This window comes from Callorhinchus milii, unplaced genomic scaffold, assembly GCF_018977255.1.
Source record: "Callorhinchus milii isolate IMCB2004 unplaced genomic scaffold, IMCB_Cmil_1.0 Scaffold27, whole genome shotgun sequence".
In the NCBI taxonomy this organism is placed as follows: Eukaryota; Metazoa; Chordata; class Chondrichthyes; order Chimaeriformes; family Callorhinchidae; genus Callorhinchus; species Callorhinchus milii.
Window position 1 is genome coordinate 2,477,405 of NW_024704768.1, and position 15,398 is coordinate 2,492,802.

Consider the following 15,398-nt stretch of genomic DNA (forward strand, 5'->3'; position numbering starts at 1 on the left):
GGTCACACACTTTCATAAGGGAGGAAAAAAGACTGCAAGATTAGCCAATCTAAAAAATTCTCAACGTACTTCAAAGCAGCTGGTGACAAGAAAGTAGTATTGGCAGAAGTCAGAGCAGGTCAACTACCTAGTCTAACAGACAGAAATAATGTATGGAGGCTGGAGGGGAATACAATAAAATGCCATACAAAGCAGGTGTTTGGGGACTTTAGAGAATGGGAGGAGAAGATTCCCATGTATAATGTTCTGCTTCACAGAGCCTCCATTTCCTCAAGCTCCTGATGTCATTACCCAAGAAAGATACCTTTCTGGGTTGAAGCACCTCATTTGTTCACCGTGACAGTCTTAACATTCACATACTGAACGTCAACCAAGTAGAAATGTTGTTACTGCATAATGTTTAGATGGGTGCTGAACATAGGTAGATGAATTTAATGTTTTAACATACAGCACATAGAATCATATAGCATAGAAGGAGGCCATTCGGCCCATCATGCCTGTGCCGGCTCTTGAAAGAGCTGTCCAAATTAATCCCACTCCCCAGCTCTCTCCCCATAGCCTTGCAAATTTGTCCTCCCCAAATATCTATCCACTTCTCTCTTGAAAGTTGTCATCGAATCTGCTTCCACCACCTTTCAGGCAGTGCACTCCAGATCCGAACAACTCACTGTGTGAAAAAAATTCTCCTCATTCCCCCTCTGGTTCTTTTGGTAACAGAATAGAGATGGCAGCATTCTCCTTTTTAAAACAATGAATCACACATCCTGAAACATTCACATGAGGTTGAGGAATATTTTAGTGTGAAAAAAAAACTGTAAAACATTCTTGAACCAGGAAAGGTAAAGACTCAAGCTAAGTCAACTGGTGTTAACTCAAACCTTCAACGCAACATGCCTTCAAATTCAGATTCTAAAGAGTTTATACCTCCAATGAGATGCTCACATACAATTTCAAAACTAATTTCTATAGTTGCTATAAAACCCCCCCCATTCGTAACTTATGTAAAAAGCATACAGCACTGTTGTAAAGCTCACCCACTTAAGACTATAGCACTTTTGGACTGTTCTTCGAGCAATCAGGGACAATACTTCTAAGGATTCAGGTCACTAGCCATCCTATTGCTTTTTCATATACTGTAATAAATATTATAATACTTGGATTTGATATAGCGCCTTATCACGTCTTCAAGATATCTCAAAGCACTTCGCAGAATATACTCTAAATATACTGTATTCCAATTGAGATTGCTGCTCATTAATTAAAGATCCATCAGTTACATGCTTTTAAGGAATCAATATTGTAAAGTACCAGGTTTTATCATTATGTTCAGAGGCAGAGGTAAGCGGTATTCTAGTTGGAAATTTAAGCTTGCTCCAAATCAATTTGATATTGAAGCTATATCAAGATACTGCTCTCTTGCAATAATATTGAATAACTGAAGCACAGTACTGGATCCTTCTGACTGATTTCACAGTGCAAGGAAAACTTTTCCATTATCTCTTATCAATGTGACTATAGCTCGATGGAGTGGGGCTGGGGGGAGGGAGTGTAAAATTAATGTGTAAGGCAGAGTTGCAGCGTACACCACGTAGGAACAGGAGTTTCTGGACAGGTAGGTCCAGAAAGTTGAGCAAGAACCATACTATTAAAAGATATTAAAAGATAACACTGAAACATATATCATATACATTATAATCTGGATGCACTTATACAACTGGACATACCCAAGACACTAGAAAAAAATACCAGGATTTCAATCAACAAAATTTATTCTGAATCAAATGTTTTCTATGACAAATACTAACTTTCCAGTTTACAGCCCAATCCCTCCAGATTTAATTTTCAGAAGTCACTTGACTTCACCCCAGAGCCCAGTCTGTTTCGCGACCCAGTTCCTGTTCCCATACCTCATTTTTCAAATAAAGCAAACAGATAATGAGGATTGATAAAGCAAAAGACAAAAACATGAAAGTTAATCCATTTATAAAATAAATGACAGTAAATTTAATGTATTATTAAAATATTAATCTTTATGACTTGGAGCTCACCTGGAGAGATTGTGCAGTACACTTTGAACTTGTTTAGCCCTCTAAGTACAGGGGTTCAACATAATCAATACAACTTGTAAGCTTTTTACCCAGATTGCTGCAAAATATGCACCATTGCAATTTTATATATTTATGTATATGGCAAATGTGTGACTTTACATTGGGTGATAATGACAAGAATGACTATAGATAAATCACCTGCAATATCTCATCCAATTCTCACGCCTCAAGAAATCAGAACTATTCACTTAAACGAATAGTAATGCTTGATTATAATTAAAGAAAACTGATAGATTTTTAAAGATAACATTAACTAAATTCATCAGAAGTAAAACTTTTTAATATGAATCATTGACAGCCAATGAGGTCAGCTGCACATTATAAATTTGGTAGTCCATGTCACAATTTAACCGTGTGAAGATTGGAATGGACATTCATCAGATCAGGCTCATGTTGTTCTTATATTCTCAATGTTGATGGCTATGAATTCCAACCCTGGTTTTGAGCACTTGCTACCAACTGTAGAGTGCATTCACCAAAATGTTCTAGTTTGGTACAGTGTGGGTAATATGCAGGATAAAGCTTCCTTTAAATTGCATCTAACCAAGTGCCTTATTCCATCTTCTACATTTCCATTTGCCACAAGTACCATTGTTGTAGCTATAGCTACTCGGTGCAAAATTATTCAGATCAGTGAAAAATTAAGCTTTGTGCTGTGGTGGACTCACAATCACAAGTAACCAGGAAGCACATTGCACCTTCCAGCCAGCAGCCAGACGAAACTGGCATCCTATCTGTCTGAGCTAGTGGAGCCCAAGCCTCAGACATTACAGGACAGGGTTGTAAACCAGTGATATCACCCAGTCGTCGTACCTCAGTTGGAATCCCAGAGCTCAGATGCACTGAAGTGATGCTAATGATTCACACTTTTGTATACGGCAATGCAGCACAGCAAAGTGAAATTGCATGCAAAATACATAACAAAAGCATGCAAAATAGAAGCATTTGAAAACTCTTACTTGCGCAAACTAGTGTCCAGGCAACGAAGTCAGAAGGGAAAGCATTTTAGGAAAATTGTGGTAAGTCCATTGCACAAAATGAAGTAAATCAGCTACATCCTGCATCTCTGAGTCGCTCTAGCGAATGGACTAAGGAGGATGCCAGTTTGATTTTTTTTAAAAGAACATCTTTAATATTGTTTCATACAATAGCCAAAATATGTTTCAACACCAGTTAACCCTGGCAATATTCTTGCCGCAGTTTAGTAGAATAGCCATTTATCAAAAGGGATAGAATGTACGAGGACATTTTAACGGTTTGAAATAGAAAACAAACAAGCAAACTCATCATGGTCACTATCCTGCACACAACTCTGGTTAAGTTCTCTACCCTTACACTCCAAAGAATGAGCTGGATGGATATCTTGCTAACTGTAAACATTGGTCACAAAGCTCAGAAAGGAAACCTGTACTAAACAGTAATCAGTTTCCCCAAATCCTTCCTCACTGTGGCCAGCAGCCCATCCTTTCTACCCTAGTAAACTTAACAGACTTGCATTTCATGCATGGAACTGCACTTAGTAATTAAAAGTAACTGAAATCTACAGGCATTTAACAATTACCTACACACAGGGAACAGTAGTGTACTTTTTAAGAAGCTGACTATAGAAGTTGACTCTGTAGAAATTGTTTTCACACAGGCAGTTAGTATGTTGGAGACCATTCTCTCTCTCTCTCTCTATTAAAAAATAGATATTAATCATGGTCTCCGGATTATGTTCTGTGTATTTGTGTGTGTGTTTTTTTTGTAAGATATACCTTTGTTTCTACCCTCTGTTGAAGCGTTCTTGTGTCATTCACACTGCCCTGCTTGCTGGACCGGATTACAACCTGTTCCCAGATTCTCATTAATGTCATTCTATAACCAGCGACTCAGAAGTGTCTAGGTTATCCTTTCCCGTGAAGGTATGTGGTAATGATGACAAAACCGATACTCTAAAACCCACCGTAGATAAATATATGGCACGGTCATTCTGTTACCATTCTGTGGGGTTGTATAACACTACATGTGAAGACCATTTTCCCTTTTGCTACGTGGGATCCTCCTGATTTCATGAGAGCAGCTCTGATGCAGAATGGCAAAAGTAGGCAGAATAACACTGCACACTGCTTACCCAAATAAATTTATATTTAATCAACTGTACATTATCTAAAATTTCCCCCATAAACTGAGAAATCTGTTGAATGCAAGCATTATTTAGAAGCAACCTATATGTTGTTACAAAAATAAAAGCAGCCTGTGGAAATAGATCCATGCATGGGATGCTTGAGGATGGGGTTGTGTTAATCCAAGTCAATGGTAGAAATGTGATTTCATGCAATACAGCAACTGAAAAATATAGTGAAGCGTTCCAATCTTATGATATAACATGGATCGTGAGAGCCAAACATTCTGTCTGTTACACTGACAGAATGTAACTTAAAAGGTTACACTGCAATGAACGTCCAAAACATTGCATAAAATAGAATTTGAAAGAGTTGGGTCAGGAGCAATGGTCCATTAGCCATAAAATATTATTCCATACATTCGATCCATGCCTTTGATATAGGGCCTCATCGTGTCATTGAGACATCTCAGATTTTTCTGTGAAGTGCAGTGACAGTATTTGTCGGTTAAAGTGGCAGCCAATTTGCACACAATATCCTATAAACAGCCATGTCCCACAAACAGCCATGAAGTGAGTGATCAATGCATTGCACCCTGAACATGCTCAAAGACACTTTAATTACTCTCCAATTTGTTCAGTTTGTGAACATTTTTTATGTCAATATTTTTTTTGGTGAGAAAATAGGTAAACTCCTGTACGCTTTAAACAGGTTTAGGATCAGGTTTAAGAAAAAACACCAAAGATGACACCAAATAACTAAGATACTTCAATGCACCAATATTTCATCTGCCTAAAATTATAGTCATTAGTTTACAAAACAAAACACACCTCATTGCCTTCTGTTCCCTAATGAAATGGGGGAAGTTTGCAGAGTGAATTTGTGGCAAACGCAAGCGGGATGAATTTGTTGTGATGACTGCATTTATCTCCATATCAAAATAGGTTTGAGACAAAGCAAAGGTTTCACCAATTGAGCATGATCTGCAGATGGATGGCACAACACAAGTCGCAATTTATGCAGGATTATTGGAGAAATTAAATCAGATTGGGAGGCATATCACATCATAATTTACAATTATACTAGAGTTAGCAGAGAGCACACCATTTCTAATAGAATGTTTATGATGTCTACACAAATGGAGTTAAAATTTCGAACAAAACTGCACAAATAATTTTAAAGAAATAAAAGCCCCATTAGATCTTACAATACCTCCTTAATCCATTCAGCTTTCCAAGAGCCTCGATGTTAGCCATAATTTCTAAGACTCAGTATAACCTTTTGCTTTCAAAGGCTTGGACCCAGTTCCTTTTGTTTTTTAAAAAACAATCTGAAAGAATCCAGCTACTTTTAAATTAGATTACAACAGTATTTCAGCCCAGAGCTTTTCTTGTTCTGACAAAGGATTAGTACTGCAATCAGCAAATCAACTCCTGCAGAAATGAGTTCTGTGAAACATTTTCAAAAATAAAGGCTGAATCAAATCCGACAGATCAGATCCCCTGATAAGGAAGGTCTGTCCGGTTTTACATCTTTAAAAAACATAATTTTTGCTTGGCATGACAATAAACAATGTCAATTTTTGTATTTGAAAGGCATCAGTTGAGATAATAGGAATATTGATTTTACAGCCTTGAAATCAAACAAAAAGGATACCGTGTCTTTAAAAGAATCAACTTCCAACACAACACAGTAAAGAGAACTCAGCAACAGAACGTAATCTGAAATAGATAGTGATAACACAGCCCATGGGTTGGATAAATCCTACAGCCATCTCCTACACCCATTAAGTTGCTAACAGAGAATTTTATTATTCAATATTTTGAAATATCCTTTTTGATTAGAATTGTGCATAAAATGGCCCCTCCATCTCTGAAAGCTTCAGTTGGGAAAGGTCACTTTACTGGAGAGGTGGGGCTGATTGGTGGAGGACACAAAATATTATGATTAGCATTTCAAGGTGGCAATAATTAATGATAGTTTTAGAAAAATCACTAACTTATCCCAATATGTTAGTCAATATGGATCGATTGGAAAAGAATTTTCCCCAAAAGAGCTTCTGGTTTCTGAGAAAGGCAAAGTGAATTAACTACCTCTGTTTCCAGCAGATGGATTTAGATACAGGTGTGGTTGGGAGTAAAGTCAGATCAAATAAAAACTGTAACGTAGTTGTGTATTTTAGTAGAAAAATACATTATTGCTCATAAACTCCACCCACTGATAACACAAGAGAACTTTCTCCTCACAGGGACAGCAGGTTTACACTCTTTGATGCACTCCGACCAAAACAACTATTTTTCAGTAGTTTCTGTTTATTTCAACACATTTATTGGAGAACAAAACTACAGAAAAAGGAAGATACAAAAGAATGTAAGCATGCATCAAAAGAATTTCTAACCAAATTTATAGTTTATAAATCAATATATTACCAGTGACAAAAGCACTGAAACACAAAACATGCGTTTGCCAAAGCACTTCCTCAATAATTGAACAGGACAATGCTAAAAGTCAGCTACACAGTCAACGACAATTGCTTTGGGCTAATATTTTAGAGGAAGCCAGTTTGGCAAACCTACTTACTAATACATTAAGAAAATGCAAACCGAAAAGTTTTTATAAAAGCTTACCGCTTCAAACTGAGCTTGATCATCCTCGGGCATATCACTGGTCTCATAGACATCGGGCTCATTGAATGCCTAAAAACAAATGCAACAAAAGGAATCAAACTCTTACTAGAAATGAAACTAACAACAAAAAATTGCATTTATATAGCGGCCTTCACACGGGGTAGTGTCCTGGAGATTTTATTATGTCGCCCTAAGTGCATGACACACAAATTAACACGTCACAGGCATCAGCAGGAATGAGAGAAGTGGCAGGACATCGGTTCATGAGCAGGGAGGGGAGGAAGCAGAGGGGGTAGAGGGAAGAGGAGGCAGCGTAGCCGGGTGGGGTTTTCGGGAGGGCAGAGGGGCACAGAGGAGATGGGCAGGGTTGGAGGGAGAGCAGAGAGGAATTGAGCGATAGAAGAGGAGAACAGAGTAAGGAAAGTTAATGGGCAAGGAATGGTTCAGAGGCTGGGAAGGGGCATGGGCATGTTTAGAGTGGCAGGTGCAAGGTTAGAGGGGCCTTGCTAGAGGGGCAGGGGCAAGGTTAGAGGGGCAGGGGCAAGAGCAGGATTAGAGGGGCAGGAATGGAGTTAGAATGGCAGTGGCAACGGTGGGATAAAAGTGTTAGGTGGCAAAGGCAGGGTTAGAGCGGCAGAGGACAAGGGTGAGGTTAGAGTGCCAGAAGGCAAGGGCAGGGTAAGAGTGGTAGAGGACAAGGGTGGGGTTAGAGCGGCAGAGGACGAGGGTGGGGTTAGAGTGCCAGAAGGCAAGGGCGGGGTTAGAGTGGCAGTGGACAAGGGCGGGGTTAGAGCGGCAGTGGACAAGGGCGGGGTGAGAGCGGCAGTGGACAAGGGCGGGGTGAGAGCGGCAGTGGACAAGGGCGGGGTGAGAGCGGCAGTGGACAAGGGCGGGGTTAGAGCGGCAGTGGACAAGGGCGGGGTTAGAGTGGCAGTGGACAAGGGCGGGGTGAGAGCGGCAGTGGACAAGGGCGGGGTGAGAGCGGCAGTGGACAAGGGCGGGGTGAGAGCGGCAGTGGACAAGGGCGGGGTGAGAGTGGCAGTGGACAAGGGCGGGGTTAGAGTGGCAGTGGACAAGCGTGGGGTTAGAGTGGCAGATGCTGAGTTAAGAGTGGTGGGGGGGAAAGGGTGGGGATAGAGTAATAAAAACAACCCTTGTATTTGACGTCGCGCCTTATCACGTCTTTGAGACGTCTCAAAAGCGCTTCACACACTATGCTATGGCAGAGTGGGGGGAGGAGGGGGGGTGGGGGTTAACAGAGCGGCAGCGGGCGGGGTTAGAGTGGCAGAGGATCGCTGCCCCCCCCGCCCCCCACCCCTCAGTCAGTCAGTCAGTCAGTCAGAGGTTTGGCAACGGGGCCCAAGTGGCTCAGGCAGCAGCGCGGTTGTCTGAGGCGCAGTGCCGGGGTGAAGGGCGGATGGCAGAGCCCGGCGGTGCGGGTAGAGGAGGAGGCGGCAGGGCCCGGCGCCCGGGGGTGCGGGTGTAGGGGGGGCGGGGCAGGGCCCCTGGTGGCCGATGCGGGGGAGAGGGAGGCGGCGGTTACTCACAATGCCCGGCAGGTTGGCGTATTTGGGGTCCGCCATTGTCGATCGGGCGCCGTCAATCCGCCGCTGGTGGTGGTGGTGATGGCGATGGCGGTGATGATGATGGCGATGTGTGTGTGTGTGTGAGGAAGAGGTGAGGAAAATATTTATAATTCTGAGGAGAAAATAATAAAAAGCGGAGGCGGTTTCCGCGCGAATCTCTCGGGGATTCGGTTATTTACCGATTTGTCAATGTTTTTTTTTTGAGGGGGAGAGAAGAAAAAGAAGGGAAGATATTAATTGGGGGGGTTTTGGTCCTCTCTCTCTCTCTCTCGCTTTATCGCCTCACCTCACGACCAACCGTCGGACGCCGCTCGAGACCGCCCTCCCGCCCGCCCGCCGCCGCTGCTCCTCCTCTCGCGAGACCGACGCCCAAGACGCCGTGGCCGCGGCGGCTGAGGCTCTCGGGAATTGTAGTCTCTCCGCCGCCGCCGACGACGCCATTTTTGCGGGGAGACGACATTTCCCACAATGCCACGCGAAGAGGGGGGGGGCCGCGACGTCGGCCCGATTGACGTGCGCGCGAGCCAATCGGCGGGGTAGAACATCGTCGCCCCGCCCGATGAGGGGGCGGGGCGGGGACAGCGGGCAGCCAATGGGGATGAGGAGAAGGCGGGACTTTTTACCCATCACTTCCAAGTGGATGAGATGATGAGAAACCTGGGTACCACAGTGCAGATGCAGAGAGAGAGAGAGGGAGAGAGGGGGGGAGAGGGGAGAGGCTGCAGAGATTGTTGACAGGGAATTTCAAGTCAATTCCAGGGGATCGATTTGTTTTTGGGGTGGTTTTCTTTCTTGGTTTGTTTTTCCCCCCTTCCCCTCCTCCTCCTCCTCCCACCATCCCCCTCCAAAAAAAAAAACAATAATAATTGTGCAGTGCAAAAAAATATTTACGTTTGCTTCCTTTTTTTTGTGGGGGGGGGGGGTGTTCAATGCATTTTTGCATTTGTTTCCTTAAAAAAAAGATTTTGAGAGAGTGAGAGAGAAAGAGAAAGAAAGAAAAGGGAGGGAGAATAGTTGAATGATTGAGAGATTTCCAACCTTCTCTCACTCCCAAAGGATTTTCTGTTTGTGGAGAAAGAGCATCTGACCAGGGAGGGGAGGGTGGGGAAAAGAAAGAAAGAAAAAAAAAGCCTCCTCCTCCCTCCTCTCTTCTGTGAGCACTGTTCTTTGGGATCATTTGCCAGAGAGAAAAAGGGGGGACAATACATTGGGAATGCAAAAACTCCAAAGGAGCATCTAAAGTGGAAAGCTATTCCATTTGCGTTGGATTTTAAAATATTTATATAGATAGATATAGATAGATAGATTATCACTGCAAGATCTTTACTCTTTCTATCTGTTCAGAATGACTGAGCCGCTCTCCCAATGTAATATTAAGGTAATGTGCAGGTTCCGGCCGCTGAATCACTCAGAAGTGGTGCGAGGAGATAAATACATCCCTAAATTTACGGGAGAAGACACTGTGGTGATTGCGGTAAGTGCTATTCCTAAATAAACTACGTGCCGACAGTCGTCTTGTGAAAGTTAATTCTGGATGGTGCTGCGTCGGATGTCTTTCGCCACATCTTTTGCATCGTGCAACATTCCCGGGGGGTGGATTTTTTTTTTAAATTAATTAATTGATTGGTTGTTTAATGAATGAGACAAACAAACAAAGGCGCAAAAAAAATGAAGTTTTATATCAAATAGATGTGTTGCCCCCGACTAATCCGTTGCATATCCTATCTCTTCGCCCCCACCTTGCAGTCCAGTCCACCACACCAGGTGGGGGGGGGGAGGGGATTTAAATCGCCTGATCAGCAATGCAGTCACGCATTGTGGATGATGTTGTTGTTGTTGTTGTTAGTGTTGGGTCGTTGTTGGGGGGGGGGGGGGGGTTTAAGGTGCCCCCCCTCGAACTTATCTTTGCGAAATCAAATCATCTCGTGGCGCAGTGCGTTCAGTTTTGCGTTGGGTTTTGCCTTCTGTTGAGATTGCAAACCACTGATGCAGAAACTAAAGGGGGGAGGAAAGGAAAAATCCTGCGCAAGGGCAGGGATGGAGGGATGGAGGGAGGGAGGGATGGATGTACGTGGCTCGTTTTATTCACTACCACGATTTAAATCACCCAATTTCACACCATTCCGACGTGAAAAGCGCTATATCAAATGCAAGGATTATTATTATAAAAATTGCCAAAGAAAACACATTTCTTTTTTTTGTTGGGGTTGTTTTGGACGTCTCGATTTTTTTTTGCCAAACGAAAACATTCTTAAAAGTTGATGTTTTTCGACCTGTTTTTCTCTCTCTCTCTCTCTCTCTCTCTCTCTGCCCCTCAATCGAATTGTTTTTCTTTTCTTTTTTTTTTTGGCCCCGATATTAAAATATCAGGAATAACGTGATGCTGTGAGGTTAATGTCTTCCAAAAAAATAACCCCCCCAAAGAAACAAAAAAAAACTGTTTTCTTATTTCTCTTTCTCTCTCTCTCTCTCTCTCTCTGATTGTGGGTTCGGCTTAACGTTAAGTAATTGTGATGGGTAGGAAATTGTGCCTGTGTTTATTTATGCTGATCGTTTGCTGAAGCAACGGGTACATTTCCAGCCCTTGTGCTAAAGAAAACAGTTGTCAATCCAGGATAAATGATGCATTTTTTCAGAGAGGATGGAGCAGCCCATTGTGGGAAGTCAGGGCGTGTTTCAGTTGCTGCTACATTGAAAGTCTGAGCATGCATTTGCCGTTTGGAGGGCAATTTAGGTGACCTGATGAGGCTCTGTATCGAATGCAAAGGGTTCTTGTTTTTCCTTAGGCTGATATCCGTTACCTCGTTGGCTCATTTTCTCGTTCGAGCGTGTTGTGCTTTTCAAGGTGATTTATTTCTTCTTTTTTTTTTCGGCTTAGGATGTTACGTGGCGCGCCTCTCTCTCCAAGGTGATGTGCGTGCACGCCCGCATCCCTGCGAATCCTCGTGTTTGTTTGTCCGTGGATTGAGTTGGTTGCGGGAGGGGGTGGGGGCTGAGATTTTCAGGGTGACATTGCTCAGACGCTCCTCCCTGCTGCTCGCCTTGATCAATCGCTGCGCCCATCAGCGATGACCTCAGCCTCAAAGCTGAGCACGCGCACTGCGCCACATCTCGGCTGTACCGCAGCTTTACCTGCAGTGCTGGGGCTGCCAGAGTAGGGTCAACATCACCGCTGCCTCACTGGTGTGATCAGGACCAATAATATAATAATAATAATAATCCTTGCATTTAATACAGCGCCTACAAGGTCAAAATGTCTCTGAGCGCTTCGCAGGTCAATGTTTGTACAATCTAGTGGTTGTGTGTTTTATAGGTAGATGCGGCAGCAAAGTTTACTCACAGCAAAGTCCCCCTCGAATGACCCTGTTGTGAATAATCACTTCACAATAAATAATGAGTTGGTTACTCTTCCACAGCTGTTTGTGGGACACTGTTGTGCGCAATTCACTTTTTACAGTTTACTTTTCCGTGAAGCGCTTTGAGACGTCTTGACGACTCGATACAGCGCTATATCAAATGCAAGAACTATTATTATTTATCTGGGGAGATTGTTGGCCAGGACACCGGGAGAAACTCCCTTCTTTCTTCGAACGGGACCTTTAACGTCTACCTGAATGGGCACAGACAGGACTTCGGTTTAAAGTCTCATCTCTAGGATGGCACCTCCGATGCAGTGCGATGTCAGCCCTAACTATGAGCTAAAATATTTCCTTTAAATTTTGCCAACAAGAAATACTTTATTCCTAGCTCAATTATATCACTTCCTTCTTCTCAGCCCAGTCTAGTGGGTCACGCTCCGGCCCTCGGGGTAAAAAGGCTTGTGTTTCAATGCTGATGCCGTCTGACACTCCAGCACAGTCCTGGCGAGAGCACAGCGTTGCCAGAGGTGCTGACTTTTGGATAAACCATTGGATTCTCAACCGAGGTTCCGTTTGTCTTATCAAGTGGACATTAGAGATCCTCCGGCACCATTATGGGGATCTGAACGGCAACGGGCTTGTCCTGATGTTTGGCTGGATGTTCTTCCTTCATCCAAAACCCATTCAAACTTGATTGTTCGCCCCAGCATTGTGTGTGGATGTCGATGGCACAGATTAGCTGCCATACAATAGTCACCACACTTGCAAGTAACTCCTTACATGTTTTGAGACGTTCATGAAATGCACGCCTTTCTCCACATTTGGAGTCCTATAGTACAGTGGTTAGAGCGCTCGCCTCGCAAGTGAGAGGACCCAGGTTCGATTTCCGGGCATGGCAAAACCTTAGCCAAGTTTCCTAACTCCACACACCTCTGTTTACTTGGTGGTAAGTGGGCACCCAGTTCTTAGTCGATTGGCAAATCGCTTTTCCAGGGATAATAATCCCTTCAACATATAATAATAATAATAATAATTTGGTCACTCAATCCACGACTGTTTGTGGGGACGCTGCTGTGCGCAATTGGCTGCTGCATTTCACCCACAAAATATACGGTCAGTTCACTTTGCAGTATATTCTGTGAAGCGCTTTGAGATGTCTCGAGACGTGATAAGGTGCTATATCAAATGCAAGGATTATTATTATTACGTGAAGTGTTTATCAAATGAACTTGTATTAATATTCACCTTTCTCCACTTTTATACACAGATTATTCTGAGAGCGTTATCTTTACATGTCACCTATAATGACAGGTTGTTATTAGCCAAACTCTCAGAATCCTCTCATTCTGGAATTATAAGGTTTAAACTCCCAAATCTCCAGGTCGGAGCCACTTTCTCCTCTTTCAAAATAATCTTTACTTCCACCTGAGCAGGCCAGACAGGACCTCAGTTCAACGTCTAGCCCGGAAGACAGCGACTCTGACAATGTGACATAGGGTAGTGGTTAGACCACTCGCCTCGTAAGCGAGAAGACTCGGATTCGATCCCTGGGTGGGGCGAAACCTTAGGCAAGTTCCCTTACTCCACGCGCTTCTCTTTACCTAGCAGTAAGTGGGAACCTGGTTGTTAGTCGATTGGTAGATCGCTTTCCGTGAATAATTATCCCTTAAAAAAATTAAATTTGGTCACTCAATCCACGACTGTTTGTGGGGACGCTGCTGTGCACAATTGGCTGTCGTGTTTCCCTCACAAAATACACAGTCAATTCACTTTACAGTATATCCTGTGAAGCGCTTTGAGACGTCTCAAAGACGTGATCAGGCGCTATATCAAATGCAAGGATTATTATTATTATAATGCAGTGCTTCTCTAGTAATGCGATGGAGGGTCAGCTTGGAGTGTGAGCTCAGCCCCTGTGCTGGGGATTGAACCCACAACCTTCTGACCCAGAGGCGAGAGCGCAGGCTGCCCCACGAGCTGTGCGATATTGGCTGCTCGTTCAACTATTCGAACCTTGTTTCCGGCACAGACACGATGGGCCGAATGGCCTCCTTCTGTGCTGTATGATTCTCTGATTTGGTTCATCTCTCTGAACCATTGAGCTGATGTCCCTCTGGGGTGTGAAGAGCCACAAACCAGACGCAATCAAATGATGTGATCTTCCAGCTCGCATGACCAAGCCAGCAACATAAGAGATCCTTCCCTCCAGGGAGAGTCATCCATCTCCGAGAGGAGGCAGGCAGTTTGTCATTGTTCGCTCCTTGTTCATGGGCAGACTCTTCACTTGCCTCTAGGTCAGGAGATTGGTGGTTCGAGGCTCTCGCCAGAATCTGTGCCGACGCTCTGCAGGCTGATGCTCCATAATAATAATAATCCTTGCATTTGTTGTAGTGCCTTATGACCTGCTGAATGCTCCCAGTGACCTCTGTTTTTATTACTGTAAAGTGCATTGATAATAATAATTAATATAATAATGTAAATAATCCGTGCATTTGATATAGGACTTATCACGTCTTCGAGACGTCTCAAAGCACTTCGTGGGACACACTGTAAAGTGAATTGACTGTATATTTGTGGGCAAAATGCGGCAGCCAATTGCACACAGCAGTGTCCCACAAACAGTCGTGGATTGAAGTGACCAATTTTATTTATTTTGTTTTCCTTGAGGGATTATTATTAGGCGTGCGGAGTAAGGAAACTTGCCCAAGGTTTCGCCCTGCCGGGAATCCGAACCCAGGTCTCTCGCTTGCCAGGCGAGTGCTCTAACCACTGAGCTACAGGACTCCTGTAGTAGTCTAGTACGGTATTGAGGGAGTGCTGCATTGTTGGAGGTGCTGTAATGAAGGAGGATACATTAAACTGAGACCCCTAATGAGATGCTGAGATGCTATTTGGAAGAGTAGGGCATTTATCCCAGTCTTCTGGTTGATGCCTCTCACCCCAAAATTCCTTGAAATGTCACACTAATAACTCAACCCAGTCCTCCGCTCGGCTGGCTCGGGCCTCCTGTCCGTCCCTCGTCCCCTCTTCTCCACCATTGGTGGCCGTGCCTTCAGCCACCACGCCCCGAAACTCTGGAACTCTCTCCCTCAATCCCTCACTCCCCTCAAGCACTCCGGGACGCTACCCCACACGGAGGGTCACTATGCAAAGGCACGTCACGGTTGTGTTGACGGCGCAGATTGGTTGCGTGGCTGGCAACTAAACCAGTCAGTGGACCGCAAAGCGACTTGGAGCGATATTGTGCTCTGAGACGGCTCAAATGCAATGACTTACTCATCCTCGTCTTCTGCTTTGAACGTCAGTACCTGAGAGTTGCGGAGTCTGGGATCCGTCTCTGTCTCCCGCTGCTCTGCACTCAACCCGTGTTGACACAAACCTGTCTGTGCTCCTGCGATAACGTATGACCCATTATGCACCGCTCCTAATTTCCTTGTTGTTTTCTCTCTGCCAGTCTGTCACCTCCTACTGCTCCACTGATGCTGGTAATGGGATACCATCGCTCTGCCCTCTATAAACCAAAGACGGGCAGTGTGATGAGGGGGTGGCTGATTTGCCAGCAGAACAAATAAGCTGTAGTTACGCAGGATTTCACCTCACCTCGCCTCACCGA

The 15,398-nt window shown here is 44.1% G+C and overlaps 2 protein-coding genes and 1 non-coding gene across 7 annotated transcripts in view; 1 reads left to right on the forward strand and 2 right to left on the reverse strand.

The window, feature by feature from the left end:
* Nucleotides 1-8,771, reverse strand: part of dctn2 (dynactin 2 (p50)) — a 30,314-nt gene extending 21,543 nt beyond the window's left edge. For 2 of the 5 annotated variants that reach the window (XM_042344134.1, XM_007909328.2), the window contains exons 1-3: nucleotides 8,713-8,771; nucleotides 8,388-8,450; nucleotides 6,841-6,909 (exon numbers count right to left, since the gene is read on the reverse strand). In XM_042344134.1, the coding sequence (XP_042200068.1) occupies nucleotides 6,841-6,909; nucleotides 8,388-8,423 (105 nt within the window). In that variant the 5' untranslated portion in view covers nucleotides 8,424-8,450; nucleotides 8,713-8,771. 5 annotated transcript variants of the gene reach the window in all.
* A 612-nt stretch (nucleotides 8,772-9,383) lies between these two features.
* The window catches only part of kif5ab (kinesin family member 5A, b), a 38,164-nt gene continuing 32,149 nt past the window's right edge, over nucleotides 9,384-15,398 (forward strand). Inside the window, exon 1 of the mRNA XM_042344338.1 lies at nucleotides 9,384-9,900. Coding sequence (XP_042200272.1) covers nucleotides 9,772-9,900 — 129 coding nt within the window. The 5' untranslated portion in view covers nucleotides 9,384-9,771. The remainder of the gene's footprint in view (nucleotides 9,901-15,398) is intronic.
* trnaa-ggc lies at nucleotides 14,497-14,569 on the reverse strand. Its single transcript has one exon. It is a non-coding gene; the product is annotated as a tRNA-Ala (tRNA).